Here is a 27122-nt window from a genome sequence, read left to right as displayed (position 1 = left end):
TTGTGCCATTCTCACACGACTCAGCATCAACGAAAGAAGAAGGGAAGATCAGAGTCTTGGACGAGCTCCCGTAAAGACAGGATTAGCCATGCCTCGTCACCCAATCGCCCTCTCACTCTCCGCGCCTTACCCAGCCCTTCCTACCCAAGCTGGCCCAACTCCATCACCGCTTTTGGAGCTGATCACGTCGACGCTCGGAAATAGCGACTACGACCAGATATGTCTTCCATTGACCAATGGAAAATGGCAAGAGAGATGGGAGAGGCTATGCCTTAGACCAATGGACGAGGACGAAGCGAGTGTCATAGCTGCTGGAGGGTCCAATGGAGCAGCGGCAGCTCGAGCTAGAGAAGCTCTCGATAAAGAAGCTGATATTTGGCGTAAGGAGGGTGGATTGAGAAGGGACGAGGTGGTCATCAGTCGGCTTGAAGAGACTCAACATGTCATTGCGTTGGCTTCTGAATGGTTGGAATTGGATAGCATGGATGAGGGTATCCGATTCGATTCAGAGTTGGTGAGTTGGTAGCTAGCTGACAAGCCCTCGAGTGATGCAGCAGCCTTTGATGCCGTTGAAGACTGACACAGTATCTCGCTCTTCAGGCTCTTCGCTCAGAGATGGCGTACGCACTGTACCTTGCCGTACCGACCCTGGTCATTCCCGCTCCGTCCCTCGCCAACCGATCTCAACTACCTGCTTACGCACGAGCCATTGCTGGGTTGCTCCAGATGGGGGGGACGACGGCGTTCACTCAAATCTCCATTCGTATACCTATCAGCGATCCTACCGAGCTCATCAATCACGGTCCAAATCCCGGGTCAACCTCAACGAGTCCGTCTGCTAATCTCTTTTCTCCGTCGAATTCGTCACAGGCAGAACAACTTAATAACAGTCATAAACGACTGTCTTCGCTCTCCACGAGACCATCCTCCATCATTGGTCACGGATCTCTAGGTATAACTCCGGGTTCCATCTCTGGAATGGCCGTATCAGCTTCCGGTGCAAGGATCCCCAGCGCGTCTAGTGCCATGAGCGGTGTCTCAAGTTCATTGTCCATCAAATCGACCACGACTGTTGCTCCAGGTGCAAGTGGAGATCCCAGCTCAACCTGGGAAATGTGGGAGTGCATCAGGAGAATGTGCGGGTACAACAATCGATTGACAGTCAGTGAGTATGCCTGTCCCTGAAATTGTCCAGGGGCTTCCCAATTTCCCTTCTGATGTCTCGTTCAGCTTTGGATTTGACCAACCCTCTGCCGCCTTCCGCTGGAGCGCTAGCTCGGTGGATATCAGAACCCGTCAAACAGGTCTGGCTACCAGCTTCATCCTTCATCCCAAACGCCAAAGGCTACCCTGTCTTGAGCAAGGCGTGTCAAGCATTTCTGAGAGGTATCTCGAAGGTACGTTAGTCGCTGCGGTCTGTGCTCCTCCTGAAGCTGACGATGGTACGCTTCACCTCAGCTGGGCCCAACCTATATCTTAGCCAACACTCAGCCCACGAAACATCAGTCAGGTGGACCAAACGCCTACCTTCAATACGTTCGACATGTTACGTCTACGGCTGGTCCTGCGAATGCCAACTCAGGTACTGCAGCAGCAGCCAATATCCCCGATAGCGGACCGAGCGAGTTCACAGTGGGCTACGGGGACTTCCTTCAAGCGCCGCTACAGCCTCTTAAGGATGATCTCGGCAGTGCAACGTATGAGATCTTTGAGCGTGATCCAGTAAAGTACAGGCAATACGAAGAGGTGTGTATGCTAAAAGATTCAACCAGAATCTTGCTGAAATCGTTAGGCCATCTATCTCGCCCTGTCCGATCTACCACAATCATCCACCCAGTGTGTACTCACTTGCCCTTTCTTCGCGTGGAGCTGACGGGCCACAGTGTCGTAACTGTCGTCGGAGCCGGCAGAGGGCCATTGGTGACCTGCGTTCTGAGCGCACTGCAACGATCAGGTCGAAAAGCGAGAGTCTATGCCGTAGAGAAAAATCTGAGCGCTTTAGTGACGTGAGTGTTTCAGCTTCACGAACGGGGTGTATGTTCATCGAATCGCAGTCTTGAGGAAAGAAAAGCGTTAGAATGGCGCGATGCGGTACAGGTCATCCGAGGTGACATGCGCTCGGTCGCCGTTCCGGAACCAGCAGATATCATCGTCTCAGAACTGCTTGGCAGCTTTGGAGACAATGAGCTGAGTCCAGAATGTCTAGATGGAGCGTTGAGATTCTTGAAGCGTGAGTGTTTTCCATGTGGACCTTGCATTCTGCTGAAACGGCGTGCCGCCAGCCCAAGGCATCTCCATTCCGATCTCGTACACCGCTCATCTGGCTCCGGTGTCCTCATCAAGACTGCATTCCGAGGTGCTCGCCGCAAAGTCGCCAGGAGCCTCAGAGACCCCATACGTCGTCATGATGCAGGCCGTGAATGTTTTGTCTGGTGATGGTGGAGGCGCAAGTGGTCGATGTGGCGATCGGATTCAACAGTGTTGGCTCTTTGAGCATCCCAGGAGGGATCTAGTACTGAATGCGGACGGTGAGCAACATTCAATTACCCTCTTTCGTGCCGTTTGCTCACGGACCTTTCAGGCACACCACTGACCAATTCTCACAACACTCGCTCTGCCAATCTTCTCTTCCACATCCCCTTTGCAGGCAACCTTCACGGTCTCGCAGGGTACTTTGAAGCCCACCTCTACTCCAATATTGGCCTGTCAATCCATCCCGAAAATGCACACCGTGTCTCACCCGACATGTTCTCCTGGTTCCCTCTGTTTTTCCCATTTAAAGAACCTCTCTACTTGCCTTCTGGATCAGAGCTGGAAGTCGGCATCTGGAGACTATGGGACGGTTTGAAAGACAAAGTCTGGTACGAGTGGAGTGCCGAATCGTACCTTCCTCTCATCGGTTCTGGTGGACCTACTCCCTCCTCCGCCTCGGGTCAACCTAGCGAAAGGCTCATCAATGGTCAAAGGATAACGAGTACAGGTGGTCCTAGTACGCCGAACCTTGGATCTGGAACTATCGCTAGTCCGATGATGGATGCTCCTTTCTCGCCAGGTACGAATCAGAACGGATCAAGAGATGCTGGATCGTCAGCAATGATGAGAGTCAAGATTGGACAAACTAGTCTACACAATGCGGGTGGAGTTCACTCATGGGTAGGACTGTAAGTGGCCGGGGTGATTGAGGCCCGCATGAGGTAGGCCTGTATCGATCTCGACATGACATGTGATGATGCATAGCGACGGTGAGGGTGAACGGTGTAAGCGAGAAAAAGGGACCGTTCAGTTGTTGTTCGTTAGGTATCTGAGGTTTTGCGCGTCCTTATTTGCAGCCCTTCGCCGGTAGCTGCTCGCTGGTTAGCCAATGCCAGTAACCTCGGATGGTTCGTAACCACACCTCAATCTCTAACATCCATTCCTCGAACTCTGTTCAGCACTGGGCAGTTCGACGAGACCCAAAAAGTGGTCCAAACCTCTCAGTGGTTCACCGACCTCATATTCTTCTTCTTCTTGCGATGAGTAAGGATGATCGAGATCCATCTCATCATCAAAGACCTGATATCTCAGCGGACCGTGCCCCAGACTTTGAGTAGGCAGGCTTTGGCCATGAGAGCTGGGCTTTGTATGCGTCGGTGGCTCGGAACGGGCAGAATCCTTCTTCATCGCTTGTCGATTGACGACTGCAGGCGCTTTAAACTTGGCAGAAACAATTCGGCGAGATCGAGTGGGTCGAGATCCTCGTGCTCGACTCGGCTGTCTTCCTGGAGGGAGAGCGAGCGATCTTTGAAGACTTCTCGAAGCTGTCTCTTGCAGTGAATAGACAAAGGGTGCGGCAGGTTGTTCTCGGTCCTCCTCCTCCTCCTCTTCTCCTTGTTCGGGCTCTTCATCCTCTTCATCCCGGTCGAAAGTTTGAGTGGCTGTATATCTCGTAGTCCGTTGTGTTGGACTGATAATCATCGCAGCTTGAGATTCTCGAATCTTGCCCGGAGTCTTTGGCGTCGTTGGGTTTTTGTACGCTGGTTAGAGGCTCATGAGCGACCGACGCAAGCTCCAAACCGAGACTCACGCTGAGTGACTGCTGATCTAGATCGAGGCTCTCTATCCATGCTGAAGGGATCGTTCTCCGGTCGAGCGTTGAAGGCGCATTGGTGCGGCTTACCGAGACCTAGTCGGGATGGCGCAGTCTTCGTGGAAGCAATCCCTCTATTAACTCCCCGCGAGACTACAAACGCGGATCCTCTCGACTGCCCTTGGCTTGCGGGCCTCGGGAGACTCTCAATTGGATGTCTGCCCAGTCTCTTATTGTTTGACTGATCTTCGAATCCCTCAAGTATTAGACCTCGAGGCTTGGCGATGTGGACTTCGAAAGCTGCAGACTGATCTTGATTTGCTTCAGAGGGGGATGCTTCTTCTTGCGTGTTTCTCGGAAAAAGTTGAGGTCCGTCAGGTAGAAGCTTTTTCATGAACGATGCCTGTGCACAGCCCGGCTCTCGATTCTCAATAAACGGGTCCAGGGTCGACTGCTTCTTCGATCCGCCTCTTTGCACCCTCTCTTGCCGTCTTGGTCGGCGTCCGGAGGATTGCCGCCCATCTGGTCCTAGCGCAGAAGCTTGATTGCTCGTCAGAGCCCTGAGGACATCGGCAAGATTTTGACCAGCATCAGAAATGTCTTGTCTGGTCAGAGTATTTCGAGGCGTTTGAATGGAAACGGGATCACTTGTCCCCGTGGAGGCAGGAATTCTTGAAGGAATCTTTGGACTGAGTCTCGTCACGGGATCCATCATATCGACATCACCATCCCCGTGCTGTAGTCCGCTTGCCCCGCTTCCCATTTCGTGTGGAAATGGCTGAGGCTCCAGCGCAGAGCCCGCACTGGTGTCTTCGGTCGCCTCCATACCAGAGCCGCACCCTTTTTTAGCCCCGGGCATCATCGACAGCTCCCTCGTAAGGCGTTCGACCTCTTCGGCAGTAAGACCTTTGAGCATAGATTGGTCTTGTGCGTCCCGCAGAACTCGAAGCGCAATTCTCGCACTTGACGGAGTCTTTGCTTCGGAGGAGTATGTGAGATCGGCACTTCTCTGTTCGGGTGTCTTGAGAAGGCGAACGCCTACGCCGATAGGCACTCGACGTAAAGTCGGAATGAGGTTGTCAACTGGCGTAGCGGGTCGCACGTACGATCGAGCAGCCTGAGATGATGAGTGAGTGGAGCGATCCCTGCTTTCAGATAGAGGTCCTTGGTGCGGGGTCAGATGATCCTGTACAATCCTCTCTGTCCTCTTCCGTCGAGAAGCACTAGCAGGGGATGTGTCCCGGACAAACTTGAGTTGGGGGATCTTGGGCTTGAGAGGCACGACTTTGGCTGGATTATATCTCCGCTGTGCTTTATGTGATGGGGTGAACTGCTGGATCGAATCGGTGATCGTTCCAAATCCTGTAGATCCGAGATCATCGTCATCAGGTCGAGCAAGCGTCAGTCTGGGAGGCAACGGTCGAGGTCTTGTAGGTGGATCTCCAGTCTTTGTACGCGGAGTCTTTCTCCCTGTTTTGGTGAGACTCTCGAGACCGAGTCTACGAATATCTTTCTCGACTGATTCAATGAGGTGCTTTTCGACCGGGTAAGATTCGAGCCGAGATCTCTGTAGCATAATGTCCCGCTTCTGCTCTCCCTTCACGGTGGCGATGCCGGGAAGAAAAGCAGGAGGGACGTTCTTAGCGGCCTGGAGAAGGCGATCGGGTCGTTTTCGTGATACTGAATGTCGGTGAACCCGTCGAAGAGGGCGAGTGGCGGGGTGGACGTATTGTTCCTGTGTAGTGTTGCGATTGTTCGGTCTGGCATTCTCGATCCATCTGATGCACTTCAGCAAGATTCATCTGAGCCGTGTCAGAAGATCGCTCACCGCTCGATCTTCGGAGCGACCGATTCTCGTCTACTCATTCGCAGCGAAGCTTGTCTCGGATCGTTACAATCATTCTCACCGGAGCCAGAATCTGAATGCTCTCGATGTCGGTGTGTCGAGTGAGATCTGTACCTGTGCCTCGGCTCTCCTGCGTAACGCCGATCATGATAATGTTTGAGTCGTCGATGCTTTGACCGCTTTCTATCGCGACGGTACTTACGTCGCCGCCGTGACCGACGCTCATATTCGTCCCATGTTTCGGTCTGTTCTTTCTGCGTTGGGACTAGAGGAAAGGCGTGAGAGGTATCAATGGCGAGTCTTTCGGAAAGTCTCCGAAAGGTATTTGGATCGTGAGGGCCTCTATACCCTGGGGAGGAAGTGAAGAGTCTGTCAACGGCTTGTTGATGCTCTGGCAGAATTTGATCCTCTGGGGTTCTCATAGAAACATCCAGATCATCGTCATATACATGGAGTGGACCGCAGTGCTCTTCATCTTCATCCTCATCTTCATATGTATGCCAATGATCGTCATCAAATTGACCTCGCCATTCGAAAGACTCGTTCCCGGCTCCCGCAAGAGATGGTGATCTTGAGACACCCATCCGGTCGAGCGATCTCGATTGGTGCGGATCGGTCACAAGTCGGACAAAGTCATCTTGCGAGGCCTGACCCACGGTCAGTCGAGAAGGTCTCGTCTGTTGGACTTCAGACAGGAGTTGGGCTTGAGAGGGCTGAACACGTCTCCGAATAAGGTCTTCATTATACGAAATGCCATCCTCCAAGGCGTCTTCACCTATCACATCGTGCCTGTCGTCGCTGGTCCTAGCCGAACGATGGACTTTCGGAACTCGTCGAGAGTAAGTATTCTCTCTCTGTTGTGATCGAAGAGGTCGAGGAGGGTGAGATCCGGCCTGTCGCTGGGAAGATCGGTGGTGCGTGGTAGGCTCACTCCGCCTCGATGTTCGCACAGACTCAGGCTCGTCCTCGCCGTCACTTCCACAGAGAGATGAGCACTCATTCTGAAATCTGCCGTCGGTGAGCCCATCGGCGGGATTTTCAGGTTCAATCTCGAGCTCGTCGTCCGGACCAGGCATGAAAAGCGACTGATCGTGACGATCGGCTGACGATGATGTCAGGGGTGCCGGCACATATAGAGAAGAATATGCAGGCGTAGAAGGGAGCGGATGCGACGAGGAAAATGTATGCAGACCGTCTCGAGGCGTATCGGGAAGTCTACGCTTGAGCAGTCCAAGCTCCTGTCTTCCCGGCGGAAGTGGAGTGCTGATTGCGAGCCCTGTGGAGTTGGGGGCAGCACGGGATAGATTAGCTTGGGAAGCTGACTCAGAGCTCGCTGCTTGAGCTACTTGGGAAGGGGAGTGTCCGACGATTACGCTCCGGTCCACTGACTTGTCAGCTTGCATCGGCCTGAAGTTCTCTTCCGCGGCTGGATCAGCAACCCATTTCTCCCCTAACCAGACTCCAACTTCGGGACCATCATCGTCAGGCTCTTCGACTTGCGCTGAGTTCTTTCTGCTTGCCTTGCTTGTTCCAGAGGCTGACTTTCTCGAGCGCTTAGCGGGAAGTGCTGGCGGTTTGTCGTTCACCACCTTGGTGATCCCGAGTGCCAGTGGTTTCTGTACATCTTCGATATTTGCGGACTTGCTGGTTGGCTTGGCTTGAGGAAGGACAGCATTAAAATGCGAGCGGTAGACATGTATAGGTAGAGTAAGCCTGCGACCAGTCCTCGCTTGAGAAGAGGAGTCTTGATGAGGCTGGAAAGCATATTCTCGCAGATTGACGGGAGCGTCAGGGCTGAGCTTCATCTTCGCTTGGCAGGGAGCTTCATCCCGTACCTCTGGTCGATTGGTGGTGGAGTGATACCGGGCGGCATCAGTGGCCCATGTTGGTCGGGACGGATGTGAGTTTTGGATGACAGCGCTGGAAATTGATCTTGAGTGATGTGAATCAGAACGGGAAGGCTCGGCCGGGAATTGTGCTGCCTCCGTGGACCCGCCTGCGATCCGGATGTCTTCGACGCCTGTCTTACTGATGCTTCTCAACTGTTGTTCAGTATTGTCAAAGCGGCTAGAAGAGGAGTGAGTCGGTCCCTGCACGGCTTACATATCAGCGCTGCATCATTGGGAATCCTGAGGTGATCGATGGCAGGGGAGGAAGAGACCGGCATACTCACGGTTCTGTCAGCATCGGGTAGCCTTTCTCGTCTACAAGTGCTACCTGGGATCACGACAGATGTTCTCGCCATCCTGCATTCGCTACATGACTCAATGAAGGAGATAACTCTTCGAGATGAGATGTCAAGAGATTGACCTCCACCTGAAGACGGAGATTGTCGGTTATCTCCGTATATGCCCATGTCTGTGATCATCGTCCATACTTATTAGGTACTCACAACCTTTGAACGCAGCTGAGAGACGGGGAAGTCAAGGAGCAGCAGAAGCCTGAGAGACGAGCAGAGAAGCTGAGATATAAGGAGAATCTGGCATCATGTTGGTGAAAGTCAAGGTGAGCTCATCGAGCATGGGATTTGCGGAGGAGGTTTAGCTGACTCTTGGATTCTAGACGCTGACGGGCAAAGAGGTGCGCGGTAGCCTTATACTGATAGTATGTAGAACAAGGCGTTGACGGGACCCTTCACACAGGTCGATATCGACGTTCAACCCGACTGGACAGTAAGTTTTGAGATCTGGTCGGGTATCAGAGTATCTCATCGCAGTCCAGATAGCAAAAGTCAAGGAGAGGGTCGAGGAGAAAGCTGGTATCCCTCCCGTACAGCAGAGATTGATTTTCGGTGGAAAGGCCATGTGAGTGTAGCTGAGTATCGGGATGTTTTCGGCCAGTCGAGGTCGACATGCTCTGAACGGCTCACTCATTTTACCTACCTTTGAGAGATTGTCCGCGCTGACTAACATTGACTTCCTCTCTCTCTCTCTCTCTCCAGGGCAGACGATAAGACTGTGGAGTCTTACAAGATTCAAGCTGGAGCTGCTATTCACCTGGTCCTAGCTTTACGAGGAGGTAGGAGATGAGGAGAGGCAAAGACGCGGCTTCCTACGCGGACAGTCGAGCCAGGCCGAAAGAGTACTGTGATATATCAGTTACAGACAGTGCACCGCGGGCCAATACAGTCACGGGGATGGTGTATATGCATTGTATCATAGATTCTTCCTCTGTGAATGGGCTCATAATGGCGGCTTCATCATGCTGTTCATGCCATGCCATTCTCGTCCGAGTCATTCAAGTGAGAAACGGAAACGTCAGAATCTACCCGCCGCTTGAAATTCCAGACGACTCGTTTATATCCCACACACCTGACCCTGTCTTTGTCTCGTCGCTTATCAGCTCGAACATGACCTCTTGACACGAGATCTTTGGGTTCGTCAGACAGGTACTCATCCCTTTGACCATGCTGTTGGGCGTGTCGCGCGTCTCGCGTGCCGCCCTCACACTCCGAACACTGACGTTTTCGACGACTCGGCCGGTCGTATTATCTTTCTCGGTAAGGATACTTTGCGAACGAGATAGCGGCATGCTCATGATGAATTTAGCACAGGTCCTTCTACGATACTCAAGGGCCACATTTTGACGACCCTTACGATACTGACAATGTGAGAGGGAGAACCGCCTGCATCCTCTAGCTGCTTCCCGCCTCTGACGCTAACTCTATACCAGGAATTCATCTTATCCATTCTCCAATCCTCTCCCTCCATGCGGGATTCTCGATCCTACCTCTCCTCCTTTACCACACCCGAAGTTGAGGCTCCTCTTCCTATAGAATCCATCACACCAGATTCTTCCCTTCCTGTATTCACCGTTTTGCCCGATGCGATCCACCCTACTCCTCCACCATCATCAGCGAAGAAGCCAGGTCAGAACCCACTAGTCACGTCATTGTTGAATCCGCGAGTTCGACGTCCAGCCCTAGTCAAGGTCCAAGGACCATTCAATGATGTTCAACTGGACTCTGTAGCGAAAGGTATGGCTCGCCTCCAAAAGCTGGGTTTGGTGTCTGTCATCGTCGTGGACAGGGACGATATACCCATCTTTGAACCTTCCGACAACATCGCTGCTCAGCGCCAGAGAACATTGATGTTACGCGATGTCGAGCGGATGGTTCATTTCTTGAACCGACATCGAGCGCCTGCAAGACCTGTCCTCGCCACGGTCACTCGACAAGGAGATGAGGAGCACAGACGAGAGGTGTTCGTGGAGGAAGAAGGCTTAGATCACGTCAGACGAGCCGTTCAAGAAGGTGAAATTCCAGTCTTGCTTCCGGTCGCTCTGGATCCAGAATGCAGGTCTAGACGCGTAGGCGCCAATGCTGTCCTGGCTGCTCTGGCCAAGGCAATGTCAGGGAAACCAAGCTCATCTTCCCCTGCCTCAACCAGTCAACCGATGGATCTCACTCCTATGCGATTGCTAGTCATCAATACAGAAGGTGGGATCCCATCGTACGCTCGATCAGGTCTACCTCATCTATCCATCAACCTAGCTTCAGAGTACGACTATATTCACGATACCTTCAGCCCTGAATGGACGTCGACCCATCCGACGGCCCTAGCCAATCTTGCGCTTGCTAATGCATGTCTCGAGCACATGCCAAGGGATGCCAGTGCTCTCGTTGTCTCCCATCGGTCGCCCGCGGCCATGATCGGCAATCTCATTACCAACAAGCCAGCGCATTCCGCTTCGCTTCCTCATTCCCTCCTCAATCAAAGCGAAGGACGTATCACTCGAGATACACCAACATTGATCAGAAAAGGTCAACCTGTACGCGTCCTCCGATCAATCGAAGAGGTCGATCGAGAAAAGCTCACAGAGCTGCTGGAGCGATCGTTCAGACACAAATTGGACGCTGAGAAGTACTATGCTCGATTGGAGCGGGATCTCGATTTCGTCATCGTCATTGGTGATTACTCCGGAGCGGCAGTGTGTACTTTGGAAGGCCAAAACTCAGCTGATAACGATGACGAACCCATCTGTTACCTGGACAAATTTGCAGTGTTGCCACAACACCAAGGAGACGGGACGGTCGATTTCCTTTGGGTAGCTCTCCGTGATGAAACGTACGGCTTGGGTTTGCTGGACGCTGCGAATCCCTCGGAGGGATCGCTCTCAGGCAAAGGCAAAGGTCGGGATTTAGTATGGAGGAGTCGTGCCAATAATCCCGTGAACAAGTGGTACCATGAACGTTCATCCGGATTCCTCTACCTGCCTCTGGAAGGCAGCTCGACAGAGGGAGAGCCCGCACCATCTGGGTGGAAAATGTTTTGGTGCGATGCTGAGCAGAGGCTTCGAGAGAAAGCTAGAGAGCAGGGACGTGAATTCGGGGGTGGAAGATTGGTCAAGGTTGTAGAAGATGAAGAGAGGGGTAGGCTGGGAAGATGGGCACCTGTCATCGGGGGCATCAAGGGTGCATGGCTAGACTGAAAGATCCAGTTTGCCTATAGACGTATATAGAGGATTCTCTCCATGCTGTGCATTGGTAGCTCCATTCAGCGCGGGAGAAGAGCAAGATCATCGCGATTGCTGATTGGGGAGGCTCGATGATCTCTCAATGAAATCGGAGAGCATTGTGGTTGCTGATCTTGCCGCGTTGAAGAAGCTGGATAGCATCGAAGGCTCGAAACGTCCCAAGAGGCGTATACTCCAGAGGTCATCGTGCCGCTAAACGGCCTGACGCTCTGTGTATCGTCTCCTCGCCTCGCCATCGGTGACGCGAATGGCCGCGGGCATTGTCTTCGATCGGCCGCCAGATCGGTAAAAGTGTGGTGCTTCGAATCAATCATCCAGCATCTCGATCATCTTCCGTTCATTGTTCCAGGCAGCTTCCAGCTGTCTCTCCCTTTCGCTCCGTACAAGACCAGCTGAGGAAGGGCCATCAGAAGGCAACTCCCCCTATGGCACATGGCCTACTCACCTTCCTGCTCTAGTGCAACGGCCAGCATCCTAGCAGTAACACGACGATGGTAGACGATCGCCGTATTCTGCACCTTCTTTATGGTTCCGGAGACAGCCACGACTCGAGGCAGTACATCTTGTCCTTGGACTGATGTCAGGAATGTGATGGCTGACCATAAGAGGCGGTAATGCTGTCGAGCGATCCGAAGCATAGTAAGAGTCGTCAAGGGAGAGTGATAGACGACTGTCAGGGGAAGAAACATCAGCCTTGACAGGCGCTTTGATCTCGCTGTTGGTCACGGCGCTCAACTCACCCTTAAAGGAGCTCGCTACTCTGCCCCAGCCTTCATCTCCATAGACTTCTTGGATGCTCCCTTTGATAGCCCGGTAAATGACACTTCCACCTTCGTCACCTAGATGAAGCCGTGGTTTCGTACCGTCAACGGAGGGTAATGGCAACATAAATGGTAAAGAGGGCTGTAACAACGCTTGGTTTACCTCGTCCTCATCGTCTGAGCCCTCATTCACGAGCTGACCCTGAGGTGATTCAGAATGACCTGAGAACTGCTGAGCTTTGGGTTTTGATGCTGATCCATTGAACGTTGGTGAAAGGGTTGAGGGCTGTAAAAACTCCACGAGAATGTGTCTGTTCTTGAATCTGACCATGTTGGAGGCTATCAAAGATCTAAATCAGAGCGAGATATGCTTGATGTTCGAGGTCATGAACCAAAAGATTGGGCGATGATTTTCCTAACTTTTGAGAATTTTGGGATCGTCGAGGCGATCCGGCGGCACCCCGGATAATCAGCTTGCAGAGGTTGGGGGCATGCATGCCGTCTACGGGATAATTCGTCTCAAAGCTACCTAGTCCTTGCAGGAAGCTGCGTTCTCTGTAGAGCTTCTCATTGTGGGCTGAACTTGTAGCCAGACTTTGTGCCTTAGGTTCGGGAGCTCCATTATGGTGATCTCTGGCATTTTTAACACCGGGTGGCTACAGCAGACTCTTGCAGGCCGGTCCCATCTGTGCTCATTTGCTTCTCGTATCGTACAATATCGTCGTGGGTCCCTGATCGTCATTTAGAGAACGCCATCTTGATGAATCTGCCCAGCGGCGACTCACATCATTCACCAGCATGACCTCGCATGTTGAGCCGAATTTCCCTTGGGCAATCTTATCTGCCTTGTAAGCTTGCTTGAGCTTGTTTACCATCGACGCGAAGATGTTCTGGGCGTCTGATGGAGGCTGTCGAGGTCCATCAGTGAACATTAATCTTCCTGGGTAGCAGTCTCATCTCTCACCATCGCCGCTCGAAAGTCTTGGGTGTGAAGGATCAGGACTGCAACCATCTCGGATCGCCGCATGACTCACTTGGTTTTGTGCCTCTGTTTACGCTGGCCAGTAAGGTGAACTGAGAGACTGAGTAGGCCGATGCATTGTCAAACGGGAGACAGAAGAAGGACCATCATGAGTGACTTACCACATAATACCTCACATTCCACATCCATGACATCCTTCTCCCATAATGCTCCTTCAGAGTTCTCCCAGACTCTCGTCTTGAGTATCTTGGTCACGCACTTTTCGATGTCCGCCTCGGTATCGTCTAAACCATTTCAGTCAATCACCGTTCGCTTCTGCCAGAGATTCGCTCGCCTTACCCTTGTCTATGCCGATGAGAACGATGAGACCACGGCCTATGGAAGCGATCTCTTCATCGTCAACTGAACGGAGAGGTCAAATGAGACACTCTTCTTAGGGCTTGCTAGCACAACGTACGGATCACACTGGATCGCTTCACTTTTTGGATCACCAGACGCATCCCTGGCAATCTGGCTGGCTACCTTTAGCCAGGCTGAGCTCGAGGGTGTGAGAGTGCAAGTCTACAGAATGATTACGATCAGGCAGGGTGGACAGAATGCCCGGCATCGTCGGGCCAATACTTTTCAGCCCGAAGGCATACCTCGATAGACTCGGGCGAGCGCCTGTAATTCGCCCAAGCTCGAGCTATCTGATTCATGCGGATATCACGACATGTAACCTGAAATATGTGCATACACTGTGATTGTGCCTTACAAAGATTGTTGCTAAGTCTGCTTGACAATGGCCAGCATCCACGCCAAAGACTTGCGGTCATGCTCGAGAACACCATCAATGACGGGTTGTTCCTCAAACAAGCCGTGATTTGCGCCCTTCAAGGGCCACAACTCGACTGGGTGACCGGCCCTTTTCAACGTATCGTACGTGTTCTGAGATTCCCCAAACGGAACGACGTTGTCCTGGTCTCCGTGGATAAGGAGGAAAGGGGGGAGATGAGAAGGGTCCTCCGCAAAGTATGCCTGAGGATAAGCAGTTAGGGCTTCTTTAGGGATCGCGGCGAGACGTTGTTCATGGGGCAGCTCCCTGAGCTTATCGCTGAGACCCTGAATTCCGGAATATGAATCGTTGATCGATCCGTTGAGGTGGAACGTCCTCCAAATATGCGTTCGAACCGGTAAACCTTGGTATTCTACTTCCCAACCTGAACTCGAGCATTCCTCTCCTCCGTCTTGCCAAGCTTGAGTAGCTTGCTCCGATCTCGTTCGGTCATCCCCCAGTTGCTTCTCGGGGTCTTCTTGTGAGAAGACCCAGTGATCGTCCAGGACATCTCCACCCATTCCGCAATATGAGACGGCACCGATGATCCTGAAACGCGGATTGGGCTTCTTTGCTTCTTCAGCTCCGACGATGGCTGCGAGTCGTGTAGGGTATCCTCCTCCGGAGAAACCAGCTACGAAGATCTGATGGTGCTCAATGTCGAGCGTGACGAGGAACTCGAACAGGGCCTTCATGTCTTCCAGAATGTCCAGTCCAGAAGAAGGGACGAGAAGACGGTAATCGGCTCGAATGGTCACACCGGGCCAGTTGTCTGATAAGAGCGAACATCAGTGTCTGTGATCTCTCTCTCTCTCTCTCAAGTCCCGCGTCGTCATCACGACCTGACTCACTGGTCCAGTGCTCCGGGGCATGACCATCCACTCTGCATCCAAGGACGATCCCACCACCATGGAACGTTATCAAGACCGGTCCGGATTTTCCATACTTGTCAATAAACACGTCGTGACCCGACTTGGTCCGATGGTATCGGTAGACCTCTCGCATTGGCTTAGGAGGAGGAGCAGGAGGAGCGCTGATCTCGACAGACATGGTACGTTGAGATGCTAGAGATGAGTGGCAACATCTGTTGAGAAGGGCCTCTCTCTCTCTCTCCACAGTCCAAAACCTTTTTGAACCCGGGCTATTCCTGAATCTTCCCCTCTCAAGGATCCTCGGCTCTGTCTGCTCGGGTCTGCGAAACTCAATCCGGACTGATAATAAATCATGGTCGCCCTCGCTGCTTGTGCGTTGTATCAGCAGGAGCGAGGCGCTGAAGAATACCCCGTTATCTGCCTCTTTACTCTTAAATCTTTTAATTCAAAATTACCCGGATGCCTATTTCCACATCCCCGTGCTGCTGCTGCTGCTGCTCCCTTCATTGATGAGTGAGATCCCAGTCTTGCACGGAAGGAGCCGGGGGTCCTGTGGGGATCAGATGACCGGGTGAAACTCGGCGAGTGCATTCGCGAGAGCATTCGCGTAATGTTGCTCATGTTGCCAACCCACTCCCAAATACCTGGAAACGCCACTGGCTGAACCTCGGAACCGTTTCATGAAGCATTACCAATAATTGATCAGGTCATACCTAGGCCAGGCGAACGGGGAACCGATCTCGCCTGATTCTATGTGAGACGATCCGGTCGAAAGCAAGGGTTGTAAGCTGCGGCCGAGGACAACCAGAACCATTAATGGGACCAACGACTCCTTTCCTTTTGATGTGTGGCATTCCTGTTTCCAATCAGGCTGTCATGCTTGCCGCTGCTGCGGTGCGATGCGATTGTGCATCTCTTCCTCACTGGTCCCCAAGATGAGTTGAATCTGTCAGGTCAGGTCAATCTGTCGCCTTAAACATTGCGATCCAGATACCATGAGGGAACCAGTCTCGTATGGCTATGAATCACTATACTAGGAAGCTGTGACCCCCAAGCTCGAGAAGAGGCATTTAGCCCAGTCTCTCAGGTCGTCCGGCGTGGTGTCTAGCCTTCTTTGAATTGATGCTGCACTTGGATCTGCGTGACACTCTGAGCTGTCAAGCTGGGCGTCCGAGCTTGGTTGGCGTCTCAATTTTCGGGGATAAATCGTATCGTGCCTGCTCTGCACCTCTCAATGGGACTCTGGTGGTTCACAACCGAAGTCCTCTGTTCGCCTGATGTCCCCTCAGTCATAAAATTCTTAGGCAGGGCCAACGCGATCATACAATTGCTCGCGAGGTCCTCAGCCCGGCCACGTGGTCTTCCGAATCAATTCCGAGAGACCGGAAAAATAATACAAATGTTCGAGTTCGAGTCGTGTTGGACGGCGTTTGACAACGATATTCAAGGCTTCAGCAGTGTAGCACTCTATTGGCAGTCGACGGTTGGCAAACACGTATCAAGACGACACGTCATATAGTCCCTTGAGAGATAAACTCAACATGGCGGGTCAGGAAGACTTCACGAAGCGCAAGTTGTGGGGGTGAGCAGATTCTCTACTCCGTCAAAAGAGATCAGATGTGCTGATACGGTCTGCAGAGGTCGATTTACGGGCTCCACAGACCCATTGTGAGTCATCATGTTGATCCATCCATACAATCTTTCCTCGCCTCTATATCCGGTTTCAGGCTCGGATTCTACGTGTTGAGGTCTTTGTGCCTTGTTGAAAGGATAAAGTACTGAGAACCGGGCTGTCAGGATGCACGAGTTCAACCAGAGTCTCAAGTACGATAAACGAATGTATGCGGCGGATGTCAAGGGCTCTATAGCTTTCTCCAAAGCGCTCTTGAAAGCGGGAATACTGAACGAGAAGGAGCAAAAGGAGATTGAGAGGGGATTGAAAGAGGTTGAAGTGGAATGGAAGGAGGGCAAGGTGAGTGGACGAAGAGCAGGCTCTGCGGAATCTTCACTGAGCAAACACCTGTTTTTTAGTTTGTCATTCAACCAGATGACGAAGATATCCATACTGCCAACGAAAGACGACTTTCTGAGATCATTGGTAAAGACATTGGAGGAAAGCTACACACTGGACGGAGTAGGAACGACCAAGTGGCTACGGATATGCGTATCTGGCTCGTGAGTGGTGGGCCTCACCGACCTTGGATTCGTCCTTCTGATGCCTTTACAGATGGACGAGACGGCCATCATCGAGAGCTACCTGAAAGCCTTGCTCGATGTTATGGTCTCGCGAGCCGAGAAAGAGGTCGACGCTATCCTCCCGGGTTACACTCATCTTCAAGTACGCAAATGACTTTCAGATACTCACAGTTGACTCTCGCTCTCCTCTAGCGAGCACAACCTGTTCGATGGTCTCATCTCTTGCTCTCTCACGCGCAGTCCTTCCTCTCTGACCTCTCACGTCTCCGTCAACTTGTGCCGAGGATTTCTGTCCTCCCTCTAGGCTCAGCGGCCCTGGCTGGAAACCCATACTCGCTAGACCGAGAACTGCTTCGTCAAGAACTTGGCTTCCAATCTATCGGTGAGAATTCAATGCACGCCGTCGCGGATCGGGACTTTGTCGTGGAATGGATGCAGTGGGCCAGTCTATGTATGATCCACATGAGCCGGATGGCGGAGGACTTGATAATCTATTCAAGTGCAGAATTCGGTTTTGTTACATTGTCCGATGCCTACAGGTCAGCACCGCGTCATGTCGAAAGTACTCTTGAAGCTGACGATACTCGCCTGTACAGTACCGGCTCTTCCATCATGCCTCAGAAGAAGAACCCTGATTCACTTGAACTACTCCGAGGCAAATCTGGACGTGTGTTTGGTCAAATGGCAGGATTCATGATGAGTTTGAAGGGTGTCCCATCGACCTACAACAAGGATCTTCAAGAGGACAAGGAACCATTGTTCGACTGCGTAGATACCATCTCAGCGGCTTTGAGGATCGCAGAGGGGGTCGTGGCGACTTTGAACGTGAGTCAAGAGGTCGCCAGTATAGCTGATCAAACCCCCAGATTCATCCTGAGAAGATGAAGGCTGCCTTGACGATGGATATGCTGGCGACGGACATTGCAGACTACCTTGTCCGAAAAGGGGCAAGTCGAGTCATGTGATCTGAAGCTCTATACTGACAGCTGTTGCAGGTCCCGTTCAGAGAAACGCATCACATTTCCGGTCGGGCCGTTGCACTTGCTGAAAAGACATCTTGTCAGATCTCTGACCTATCCATGGACCAGTGGAAGGATCTCTCACCACATTTCACAGAAGACGTGATGCAGGTGTTCGATTTCGAAACCAGCGTCGAGAAACGAAATGCGATTGGCGGACCGGCTCGTGCGACTGTCCAGCGTCAAGTCGACATTGCTCGGCAGAGGATCAAGGGAGAGGCGAATCAGTGATGACTTGGTCCCACCCATTGTCGTAAAATGGGAAGAGGTGTCTATAGACTCAACATAGAACAGATTTTGCATGAGATTTCGCGCAAATCTCGACTGCTACGAGAATGTTTGTAAGATGAATGGATCGCACACACGGGCACAGATGGAAAGACAAGGTCGTCCCGTATTCGAGTAGGGGAGCGAGTATAAAACGCCGAAATTTGAATAGATTGAAGCCATTGACAGAATGTCCCGAAACGACACTGTTATTCCTACCAAATCACACTGACACGGAAGGCGGGCGGTCCAGCTAGACCTTTGACTCTTCGCTCGCGTACCCTTCCAATCTCTGTTCCAACCCTCCACCGAGACCTTGACGACCCCATTCTCCATCGCCTAGTCCCAAACCCATCCTGGATCCAGGGGTACCGGCGTCCCATGACCCTGACATTCGAGATTCTCCCAAAACACCAGTTTCATGCACTCCAGTATGGATAGACCCTGTCGATGATCCCAACGTGCCCAAGTTGCCTGTGCCTGGCGTCGGAGTCTGAGATGGCGAGACTGTCGCCGCACCGGCGATGCCTCCACTGACAGATGCGCCGAGGCCGGGCGAGAGAGCCGACACGGAAGGAGAAATGGTTCCGGGAAGATGGTCAGGGGACAAGTTGCCACTGGTGATGTCTGCCAGAGGCGTTACTGTAGTAGGGACGGAGAGCAAAAGATCGTTGTACGAGATGTAAGATATCCGCCTCTTATCCTTGTTGGCGGTGTTACCGAGATGATTATGGGGTAGGAAAGACGATACACTGTGGCCGACGGGCGGGGTTGGAGTGAACGAACCGAGATCGTCTGCTTTCGCAGTAGCTGCAGCAGCGGCGGCGGCTGATGTGAGCTTCAGGAAGTCAGCTTGGGAGCAATGGCCTAATGGGAGGCTCACTTCTTCTGGGCGAGCCGGCGGACTTGATGGATCCGTTCCCTCGCCATCGTGACCGCCGTTCGACCCGCCGGATGGTCCCTCGGGACCCGAGCTGATTCTCGTTGAGAGACCTGGTCGACCGACGCCTGCAGCGGAAACACCACTGCCACCACTCGTAGGTGATACACCTCCGTCGAGATGACCCATCATGCTTCCGCTTGAATGCTGTGTGGCGAGCTGAGCCAGGATTGGAGGCGACCTCGTAGGACTAGCTGCTCCCGATGCGCCAGAGTGCATACTGACTGGACTGGGGCTTCGAGAATGATGCAGTGCAGCTACTCCGCTTTGTGTTGACGCCTTTCTGGGTATAGAAGTGGACGACTGTCTGGCCATGTTGATGGCTGCGATGGGAACCGGAGCTTCGATTTCTAGACCTTGAATCCCGTTCGCGGGCGATTCGTTCTCTTCCGTGTGCAAGGCTTCCACAGCATCCTGGAGAACAGCAGGAACAGAATGATCCAGTGCGGAAGCTTGCGAAAGGTGCGATAAACGAGAAGATTTGTGACTGAGGGTGTGAGTCTGGGTCTGGTTCGGATTCAGCGAGAGCGAGGCTACGGCTGGTAGCTCAATATCTCTCTCAAAGATTGCCGAGGTCGACGAGTGGATGGAAGAAGCAGATGGCGAAGAGGGTCTGGATCGGTAAGGCGGGACATGATGGGCGTGATGGTGATGGTGATGGTGATGTTGTTGATGGTGTTGCGGGCTAGAGATGGGATTGACACTGGGTGATCCAGAGCCTGTCATCCCCGGTGGAGATGAGCCATGCCCTGTGTACGCGATGGGAGGCGGAGAAGTTCCTAGAGGCCGAGGGACCGGCTGGGCCAAACCAATCGGAGGGTGATCGTGTGTCACATCTCCAGGAGATGGTGAGTGTTGGCCAGTGGGCGTAGGAGAGGACATTCTAGTCGGTGAAGCACCTCTGGACGCCATGGGTGATCTGGGTCGTTGAGGTGTCCGTATCGTCCGACCTCGGGTGGTTGTAGGTGAGGGCTCACGAGGATCTGCAGATGGTGGCGGTGGGGGCAGGTCGGTAGGCGCTGCAATCATCATGGCGAATGGAGGAAGGAGGGGTGGTTGGGGAGGAGACAGAATGTCAGTATGGACCAAGAGGGACTCGCTCGTTCGGTCTAGACCAACTCACCCAATTGCGCTCCAGCGGGCATGAGAGTCATGGCTGTTAATTGGTAATTTACGCGCAGCCGCGATGTGGTGGTGGTGGTGGTGTTGGTGGTGTACGGGAGCAGGAACGAAGAGCGAATTACAGGAAGTATGATCTATGCGAAAGCTAATCGAGAGTGTAGAGAAGAAACAAGGAGTGGTCGATGAAAGCTGAATTGCACCGTCGGTCGATGATCCAAAAGCGTCGCTTGTTGTCGATCAATTTAGGATCAATTGGGGGGTTAGGGGGAGGGGCGGGGCAGGCCTAGGCCTCGTCGCAGCAACGGCGAGTACTCGTTGAAAGGGGGGGGGGCTCGGCGATGAGGAGGAAGGGATATGGTGGCGAATGAAGCTGAGACCCAGTGGTTCAAGAACAGCCTCAGGTCCAGTCGCACAGCTGGTGTTCGCTATCACAGCTCTCGCCGTCACCACCACCACCACCACCACGCATCATTGTGGCGTCACTTGGGGGAGACTCGGATCACCCACCGTGAGAAAGTAGTGGGACGGAAGCAAAATTTCATCGAAAGAGCGCCGCTTCCCATGGCAGGCTCAAATGCTGCTGCTGCTGCTGCTGCTAATCTGGGAGAGAGCTGTTGTTGTTGTTGGTGTCAATCCCTCTCGACGAGCCTATTCACCATGCCGCTGATACATAAGGGTGTAGTGACAAGCGTGGGAAAGATGTCAAAGACTATCACAGTGACGGTGAGCTAGCCGTTTGTTCCAATGGGCCGCGGCTCACTCTGCTTAGGTACCGTTCAAAAAGCATTTAGAACAGTACAAGACGGTCGGTCTTTCCATTGAGAGGTTTCCCTATAGATCATACTGATCTATTTGTTGACAGGACATTACACGACACAAAAAGTACCTCGTTCATGATGAGGGTCATCGTGAGTTCTTCTCCTCCTCCCCTTACTACTACTAGACCATGTTAAGAGCTGAAAATTGTGTCTCAGAATCCCACCTCAACGACATTGTCACTATCATTCACCAGCATCCCAAATTCTCCCCTCGTAAAGCATTCAGATTACACGAGATACATCGACAGGGTCAAGACCCATCAAATTACGTGGACAAGGATCCAGCATGGGCCAAGATCACGGCGCAGACAAAAGCCAACAGGGCAAGGGAGAAGGCCAAGGTGGTCAAATTGGTCAAACTTGGGGAAAAGCAAAAGAAATTGGCAAAGGGACGAGATTTCTTGGGAGATGTCATCAACGCTGGAGAGGCTCCTTCCGGGACGACGTCGGCATCAAAGCAATCGGCGTCGTCGAAACGATCCGGCGGGGGCAGCAAGGGTCCGACAGACACTACTGCGGAAGGCGATGTGTCATCTGAATCCAGGAGTTCAGGTCCAAAGAGTCCAGCAGGTGGCAGTACGCAGAAACCATGATGCACGACGCAGTTGTATATTGGGGATTAGAAGCGGTCAAATCAGGGTCAAGAAGCTTCCCGCAGATCTTGCTGATTGAGAGACCGAGTAGGAGGCATGCTTGACCAAGTCGAAACACCAACGGTGGGAATTTGGAGCCCATCTTTCACAGAGGCTCAGATTGAGTGTCAACTAATCCACCGATACTCGACCGGTCTCTCTGAACAGGATTCTTGATGACTGATTTCCTGAGTCTTTCCTAGCAGGCAGTCGACAAATAAACAGGATGGGTAGGGTAACCAAGCAACCGCAAGGTTCCGGGCATCAAGCACGAATTCATACTCTCGCCTATCTCGGCCGATCAGCACTGCCCTTAGCTCTTGCAGCGACGCATTTCGCAAGTCGCCCCCTACCACAGCCGAGAAAGAGCTCGGGAGATGGACCACGACTGTGGGACAAGGTCGGAAATTGAGGACCAGCGTTTAGTGACCCGCTCTCTCATCGTCTTGGATTCATCCGGTTAAGTACGCCAAACGCGTCATGAGAGCTGGTCTGTACCTCTTTGTGCGCCTTTGAGACCCAACCGCTCAAAGCGTTGAGTTATGATCTACACGCGGTTGTGTCCGTCACTCGTGCACCTCTTATCTCGGGAAATTCTCTTCACCGTCCTCGTACGAATCGCTCCAGTATCAGCAATCTTTGGCCATGTACGTCGTCTTTCCACTCTGTCAGCTCGTCCTTGAGCACGATGTCTGCGCCTTTTTGGGTCAAGAAGATTCGGAAAGAAGAGACGCAGAGGTCGATCTCCTTGCCTATATCGCACGACTATCAGCCCCGGCCACTGTGAGGATTCCCTAAACTCACCTAGATCCTTTTCACTTGACGAGCGACTATGCAACTCTGAAAAAGGCGGCGTCAGGCCATGATCCAAGATCGCGTGTCTAGGACTCACCCTCGATCAATGATTGAGCTATCGCCTTGATCCGCCTCGACTTCTTCTTACCCGCCTCTGTCCGGCCCCAACACCGCCAGACCTCATCTCCAATCTCGTCATCTTTGAAGACTTTCTCCAGGACAGTGATCATTTTCAGACCATGTCGTCTCTGAGCGTCGACAAGGAGAGCCGCTCGATTTTCGTCCTGTCACGCGTCAGCTCGGGCATCCAATGCGGTCAAAAGCTCACGCTGATCCGGTCAATGACTTTGGGTACAGGATCGGGCATCAGAGGCGACCGGAAAGGCCGATTGATCCCTGATGCTGAGGATCCATTGACACGCAGCTGGGTCTGTGTCGACCGGCCTACAGAGTCAGCAATCTCTAAGCAGGACTACGACTCACCATTACCGTAGTAGGAAAAGGGTCCTCCGCCGAGGGTGGCAGGGGATATCGGTCTCACCGCCATGAATTTGGCCTTTTCCTTCTCTTTCCTCTGAGCCTCTGCAGGAGTTATCGATTCCTTCTGCGCCGGCCCTGCATTCAAAGGAGATTCGTCGAATGCCGACACTGTGCGGGTCTTTTCATCCGCCGCTCTCAGCCGAGACGGACCGGCAGAGGCATTGCGTCCGAAGATGGACGTATGGTGTCGAGCAATCGGAGCAAGGGGCGGATCCTCAGAAGCACTCGCACAAGCATTACCCTGACGTCGCTTCTTTCGAGCTGGCGAAGGCCCAGTTGCCTCTTGCTTGTCGAAGTCGGTGGCTATGGTCGTGGATGCAGAATCGTGCCTACTCATCACCGATGTAGACGGTGGGACAACCACCGACCGCCCAGATGCGACAGGCGCGAGACCGATGGCTCGCCGTCTAAGAGGGTGATGGCGATTACTTGGGGGTGAAGAGCTCAGGAAGTCGGGACCTTCGGAAGACGGTCCTTCACCGAGCCCAATCCGACTGGAGTCAGACAAAGGTGGAGCATCGGACAGATGCAGCTTGTGGATGGTGCTGGATTGGTTCGTGGATGGGATCGATGCCTGCGATATGACTCGTCGAGGGGCAAGGACGACTTGCGAGGCGATAGGGACATCATCTGTAACTTGAATGGCACGTCGCATGACAGCGCCAGGCTTGCAGCATACCTACAAAAGGGTCAGTGCGAAAGGTCGCGTGGCTACTTACATCGCACATCTTGTCACAGTATGCTTTTTTAACTTCAGGATCGGCGTCGTTGATTTGCTCGCCAAAGTAACGACAGATGGCGACGTGTCGGCATGTCTTGAATGCTTCAGCGTATTGTTGCATCTGCGCAGATAAGCGATTTCTTTCAACGGACAAAATGGCTGACCAATTTGAAGCTGTTCACGCAGCGTATCTTAGCGCGACCCAGTTCGGCCTCATCGACGACGACAGCAGCATCCGCAGTCTTTTTCGATCGACGCTTGTCCTCTTCCTTTTTGGCTTCCTTTTCGATGAGTCCGCGCAGGTTTGCTGCATCTTCGCGGGCTGAATGAACCCATCAGTAAGCGTCCTCCCAAGAAGTACACACAGTAGTACAGGACGCATCGCGACACCTATTCCATCAATGCACATCTCGTACGACGACTCACGTGTCCATCTCGCCCAGCTCTACCCGTTTCCTGATAGTATCCTGTAGCTCGTCAGGACCGTCGGCTTCTCACACATGCCTTCGAAGGATTTTGGCATATCGTAGTGTACGACATATCTCACGTGTGGGGCATCGACACCCTAGCATATTGAGCAGTCGATTCATCTATTGCCGACTTACCATACCGAAGGCAATCGTCGCGACTATGCAGTCAATGTTGCCTGCTTTCCACTGCTCCAGCACGTCGTCACGCTCTGCCTCTTTCAGCTGCGCATGATAAGCTCTAGCGTTAATGCCGCGATCCCGCAAGCTGCTGGCGATATCTTGACACTGTTGTATTTTAAGTATGGACATTGACCTTCGTCCGACTCACGGCCATTCGCGCCCTGCAGTACACCAATCCAGAGATGCATTTGTAATCAATGTCATTTTTCTCGTTTCGGTCTGCAATCTTCACTGAGAATGTCTTGATGAATTGAGCCAGGTTGTCGACTTTGTACTTGCGTTGCTCATCATTGTAGTACCGGACCTGAATGCTTAGTTTGTCTACTCGAATACGATCTCACCTCGTAAAATAGATTCTTCCGATTGAACGGCTGGACCCATTGAGCCAGATCGCCTCTGTTGATCTTGAGAATGTCAACGATGTCCTCGCGGACGTCTTCTGTCGCCGAAGCGGTAACGGCCTTCCAGTCTTGTTAGCGAGATCGAATACGGCTGCTCACAGTCACAGGTATGTCTCTAAATTCTTCCCTGAATTTCCCAAGGTCGCGGTATGCCTGCCCAAAAACAAATTAAGTATCAGCTGCCCTACACAGGGAAAACGCTGCTCACAGATCGAAACGTCAAACCCCATTCCTCGATGACGTGAGCCTGAAAGAAAAAGACATCAGGTTACCCTCTGAATTAACAGTCTCACCTCGTCGATGACCAGACGAGCGAGTTGTCTCTGCTTATACGCTGCTCTCAGGTAGCCTCCACATCGGGAGGTGAATAGTGTTTCTGGCGTAACGTAGAGCAGACGGAGCTCAGGATGACCCATGGACAGCTGCTTTCCGACCTAGAGACGATCAACATCTGAGGATGGAGGGCTACCTACGTATTTCTTTGTCGCTTCATCTGTCTTTTCATACAGCATGGCTGCCTTGATTCCCTTCTCGTTGAGACCGGCGACCTGATCCTTCATCAGAGCTGCATGTGTCAGCGGCAGAAGTTGTTAATCCACTCACCTAAGAGGGGAGATACGACGATAGTGATGCCATATTCGACCGTCACGGCGGGAACCTGGAAGCAAACCCTGTCATCCGTTCAGCAACGGTCATTGATTGACTCACGATTTGCCGATACCAGTGGGAGCCACAACCAATACATCACATCCGGCCATGACGCTCAAGCAGATGTCAAGTTGAGGTCCACGGAAAGAATCATATCCCCAGTCTATCGAACGTATAAGCTTGTCCGCCGGGGTTCAGGTTGGTCAAGCTCACACTTTTGTAGAGTCCTCTTCAGACACGCTTCATTCTCTTGAGCAGAGATTGTCCTCGTCCATACACGTTTGCGGGGCTGAAAGTTGTTCCTTGCATGCTTCAAGACTATCAGCTCACGTCGCGCAGTATACCGCTCACCTGCGTCGAGTCGATCAGATTCGGGTAGACGTTGCCTGCGGGTGTTGCTGGGGGTAAGTTGAACGGGTCCAGGTGGACAACCTGGGGCTCGTCCTCTGCCATATTTGGGGTCATGAAAGATGGCTAAAGCTGTCAGATCATGACTGCTGTCGACTCTCTGTCCCCATGCTGTCCTTGCTGCCGAGAACGATGACCTCGTCGTTGAGTGTCGATGAATGCACAAAGACAAAGCCGAGCGCGGTTGACGAAGCTTTCAAAAACAGTCGCCACGGGTGCTTACGTACACACATGTTTACGTAACTTTACGTGGCGTCGCGGTTGTGGCGTTTGGTTGTGCCTGCCTATGAAGGTGGTTCGAGAATGACCGCTATAGACGTACAAGTGTGCGGAATATGTGAAACAGGATACACTGGTAGCTCAAAGCCCACGGGGACGCCTTGCGCGATTGTTAGGCGATGACTCGTCAAGAAGTGATCACTGACATTGGGTCTCTTCAAACCGTCGGCATCCATGGAGACAGTTTGTAGCGAGTTGTGCAGGCTCGGAGGACTGCGTGGGACATACTTTGTTAAGCTCTGCGCCGTTTCGACCCTTCAATCAACGTTGACATGTGCCGGTGGACTCCTCGCATCGCGCACGGGCAGATCAAAGATTTGGGTGGTAAACACATACTCATCGTTCCAGTGCCACGCTGCTTGGTTGACTTTTGCTGCTCGTGATCAGCTCCGGTGAAACCACCACAAGGACTAGGTCGAGCCGAGGCCGATGGGTGGTATGAGCAAGCATGCCTCAACTTTACAGACACCCGGCGCCATGCCCTGACCCAAGCGCAGCGGTCGGACCCAGGTTGCCCACCACCACGCCGTGCATATCAGATCAATCGCCGATCCCACTTTACTCCTGAGATGCATGCTCGTGAGGTCCAAGGCCCGGTACCTAGCTAATAACTAGACCTGAAATCGACCCAGACTGTCCGCGGCGAAATCTCGGCGGAATCGTGTCGTGCTCCACGAGCTTTGGGACACACAACCCTAATCCCTTCTTAACCCCATGCCTTCCCCCGCGTGGTGCCGGTGGAAAGAGAAACCGAATCAGGCTCGCCAAGATGAAATGTAGCTCTGTTTTTGGAATTCTGGCTGACGATCCAGAAAGCCTACGTCACCAAGTGATAAATCTTTTTTGTCATGTTGTAAAAAACCCCACGGC

General features: G+C 52.7%; 11 protein-coding genes across 11 annotated transcripts; 5 read left to right on the top strand and 6 right to left on the bottom strand.

Moving 5' to 3' along the window:
- Positions 1-88: 88 nt before the first annotated feature.
- Positions 89-3165, top strand: BD324DRAFT_583708 (putative shk1 kinase-binding protein 1; the record flags this gene model as incomplete). Its single annotated transcript, XM_022013633.1, has 9 exons — positions 89-514; positions 601-1165; positions 1231-1397; positions 1459-1746; positions 1793-1836; positions 1884-2006; positions 2055-2230; positions 2283-2528; positions 2582-3165. 9 exons carry the CDS (start codon positions 89-91, stop codon positions 3163-3165), a joined length of 2619 nt encoding a protein of 872 aa, XP_021868544.1.
- Positions 3166-3402: 237 nt separating this feature from the next.
- BD324DRAFT_653533 (hypothetical protein) lies at positions 3403-7717 on the bottom strand (the record flags this gene model as incomplete). Its single annotated transcript, XM_022018668.1, has 3 exons — positions 3403-4013; positions 4064-5844; positions 5895-7717. 3 exons carry the CDS (start codon positions 7715-7717, stop codon positions 3403-3405), a joined length of 4215 nt encoding a protein of 1404 aa, XP_021868543.1.
- A 576-nt stretch (positions 7718-8293) lies between these two features.
- BD324DRAFT_637304 (ubiquitin-related domain-containing protein) lies at positions 8294-9073 on the top strand. Its single transcript, XM_022016988.1, has 5 exons — positions 8294-8417; positions 8475-8492; positions 8555-8584; positions 8634-8716; positions 8854-9073. The coding sequence occupies exons 1-5, from the start codon at positions 8400-8402 to the stop codon at positions 8939-8941; spliced, it is 237 nt and encodes a 78-aa protein (XP_021868542.1). The 5' UTR covers positions 8294-8399; the 3' UTR covers positions 8942-9073.
- A 123-nt stretch (positions 9074-9196) lies between these two features.
- Positions 9197-11375, top strand: BD324DRAFT_175612 (hypothetical protein). Its single transcript, XM_022012101.1, has 3 exons — positions 9197-9411; positions 9461-9520; positions 9585-11375. Exons 1-3 carry the CDS (start codon positions 9319-9321, stop codon positions 11340-11342), a joined length of 1911 nt encoding a protein of 636 aa, XP_021868541.1. The 5' UTR covers positions 9197-9318; the 3' UTR covers positions 11343-11375.
- A 318-nt stretch (positions 11376-11693) lies between these two features.
- BD324DRAFT_653530 (Rpp14/Pop5 family-domain-containing protein) lies at positions 11694-12479 on the bottom strand (the record flags this gene model as incomplete). The annotated part of the gene is made up of 3 exons (XM_022018667.1): positions 11694-11779; positions 11833-12057; positions 12128-12479. 3 exons carry the CDS (start codon positions 12477-12479, stop codon positions 11694-11696), a joined length of 663 nt encoding a protein of 220 aa, XP_021868540.1.
- Positions 12480-12620: 141 nt separating this feature from the next.
- On the bottom strand, positions 12621-13847 carry BD324DRAFT_637297 (protein PQN-68). The gene is made up of 7 exons (XM_022016987.1): positions 13588-13847; positions 13470-13532; positions 13292-13414; positions 13183-13230; positions 13113-13129; positions 12934-13056; positions 12621-12879 (listed from the first exon to the last, which is right to left on the bottom strand). The coding sequence occupies exons 1-7, from the start codon at positions 13628-13630 to the stop codon at positions 12841-12843; spliced, it is 456 nt and encodes a 151-aa protein (XP_021868539.1). The 5' UTR covers positions 13631-13847; the 3' UTR covers positions 12621-12840.
- Positions 13848-15238, bottom strand: BD324DRAFT_637293 (Alpha/Beta hydrolase protein). The gene is made up of 2 exons (XM_022016986.1): positions 14796-15238; positions 13848-14716 (listed from the first exon to the last, which is right to left on the bottom strand). The coding sequence occupies exons 1-2, from the start codon at positions 14992-14994 to the stop codon at positions 13896-13898; spliced, it is 1020 nt and encodes a 339-aa protein (XP_021868538.1). The 5' UTR covers positions 14995-15238; the 3' UTR covers positions 13848-13895.
- A 1119-nt stretch (positions 15239-16357) lies between these two features.
- Positions 16358-18262, top strand: BD324DRAFT_583860 (putative argininosuccinate lyase; the record flags this gene model as incomplete). The annotated part of the gene is made up of 9 exons (XM_022013643.1): positions 16358-16398; positions 16455-16484; positions 16614-16788; positions 16848-16991; positions 17044-17154; positions 17205-17551; positions 17609-17837; positions 17879-17968; positions 18008-18262. 9 exons carry the CDS (start codon positions 16358-16360, stop codon positions 18260-18262), a joined length of 1422 nt encoding a protein of 473 aa, XP_021868537.1.
- A 289-nt stretch (positions 18263-18551) lies between these two features.
- On the bottom strand, positions 18552-20270 carry BD324DRAFT_653526 (hypothetical protein; the record flags this gene model as incomplete). Its single annotated transcript, XM_022018666.1, has 2 exons — positions 18552-19136; positions 19182-20270. 2 exons carry the CDS (start codon positions 20268-20270, stop codon positions 18552-18554), a joined length of 1674 nt encoding a protein of 557 aa, XP_021868536.1.
- A 747-nt stretch (positions 20271-21017) lies between these two features.
- BD324DRAFT_653525 (hypothetical protein) lies at positions 21018-21771 on the top strand (the record flags this gene model as incomplete). The annotated part of the gene is made up of 4 exons (XM_022018665.1): positions 21018-21083; positions 21130-21165; positions 21223-21268; positions 21335-21771. 4 exons carry the CDS (start codon positions 21018-21020, stop codon positions 21769-21771), a joined length of 585 nt encoding a protein of 194 aa, XP_021868535.1.
- An 806-nt stretch (positions 21772-22577) lies between these two features.
- On the bottom strand, positions 22578-26141 carry BD324DRAFT_175038 (P-loop containing nucleoside triphosphate hydrolase protein). The gene is made up of 19 exons (XM_022012098.1): positions 25917-26141; positions 25779-25875; positions 25626-25728; positions 25521-25588; positions 25391-25482; positions 25211-25351; positions 25126-25164; positions 25017-25070; positions 24858-24977; positions 24665-24820; positions 24472-24621; positions 24371-24431; positions 24293-24333; positions 24232-24256; positions 24031-24188; positions 23865-23987; positions 23089-23824; positions 22934-23049; positions 22578-22889 (listed from the first exon to the last, which is right to left on the bottom strand). The coding sequence occupies exons 1-19, from the start codon at positions 26028-26030 to the stop codon at positions 22692-22694; spliced, it is 2592 nt and encodes an 863-aa protein (XP_021868534.1). The 5' UTR covers positions 26031-26141; the 3' UTR covers positions 22578-22691.
- Positions 26142-27122: the final 981 nt, after the last annotated feature.

This window comes from Kockovaella imperatae (genome assembly GCF_002102565.1).
Source record: "Kockovaella imperatae strain NRRL Y-17943 chromosome Unknown BD324scaffold_15, whole genome shotgun sequence".
In the NCBI taxonomy this organism is placed as follows: domain Eukaryota; kingdom Fungi; phylum Basidiomycota; class Tremellomycetes; order Tremellales; family Cuniculitremaceae; genus Kockovaella; species Kockovaella imperatae.
Note: the sequence above shows the minus strand (reverse complement) of the source record. Positions and strands in the feature narration are given on the sequence as shown.

Excerpts from the sequence above, each read along its gene's own strand:
- BD324DRAFT_637304 (XM_022016988.1), top strand. Across the intron at positions 8,585-8,633 it reads ACGTTCAACCCGACTGGACA|ATAGCAAAAGTCAAGGAGAG; the intron begins GTAAGTTTTGAG and ends ATCGCAGTCCAG. Across the intron at positions 8,717-8,853 it reads ATTTTCGGTGGAAAGGCCAT|GGCAGACGATAAGACTGTGG; the intron begins GTGAGTGTAGCT and ends CTCTCTCTCCAG.
- BD324DRAFT_175612 (XM_022012101.1), top strand. The coding sequence starts at position 9,319 with ATGCTGTTGGGCGTGTCGCGCGTCTCGCGTGCCGCCCTCACACTCCGA. Across the intron at positions 9,412-9,460 it reads CGGTCGTATTATCTTTCTCG|CACAGGTCCTTCTACGATAC; the intron begins GTAAGGATACTT and ends TGATGAATTTAG. Across the intron at positions 9,521-9,584 it reads ACCCTTACGATACTGACAAT|GAATTCATCTTATCCATTCT; the intron begins GTGAGAGGGAGA and ends ACTCTATACCAG.
- BD324DRAFT_637297 (XM_022016987.1), bottom strand. The coding sequence starts at position 13,630 with ATGCGTCTGGTGATCCAAAAAGTGAAGCGATCCAGTGTGATCC. Across the intron at positions 13,415-13,469 it reads TCTCATCGGCATAGACAAGG|ACGATACCGAGGCGGACATC; the intron begins GTAAGGCGAGCG and ends GAAATGGTTTAG. Across the intron at positions 12,880-12,933 it reads AGGTCATGCTGGTGAATGAT|GGACCCACGACGATATTGTA; the intron begins GTGAGTCGCCGC and ends AATGACGATCAG.
- BD324DRAFT_637293 (XM_022016986.1), bottom strand. The coding sequence starts at position 14,994 with ATGTCTGTCGAGATCAGCGCTCCTCCTGCTCCTCCTCCTAAGCCAATG. Across the intron at positions 14,717-14,795 it reads TGCCCCGGAGCACTGGACCA|ACAACTGGCCCGGTGTGACC; the intron begins GTGAGTCAGGTC and ends CGCTCTTATCAG.
- BD324DRAFT_175038 (XM_022012098.1), bottom strand. The coding sequence starts at position 26,030 with ATGACCCCAAATATGGCAGAGGACGAGCCCCAGGTTGTCCACCTGGAC. Across the intron at positions 25,165-25,210 it reads CTCGTCTGGTCATCGACGAG|GCTCACGTCATCGAGGAATG; the intron begins GTGAGACTGTTA and ends TTTTTCTTTCAG. Across the intron at positions 24,978-25,016 it reads TTAGAGACATACCTGTGACT|GCCGTTACCGCTTCGGCGAC; the intron begins GTGAGCAGCCGT and ends CAAGACTGGAAG.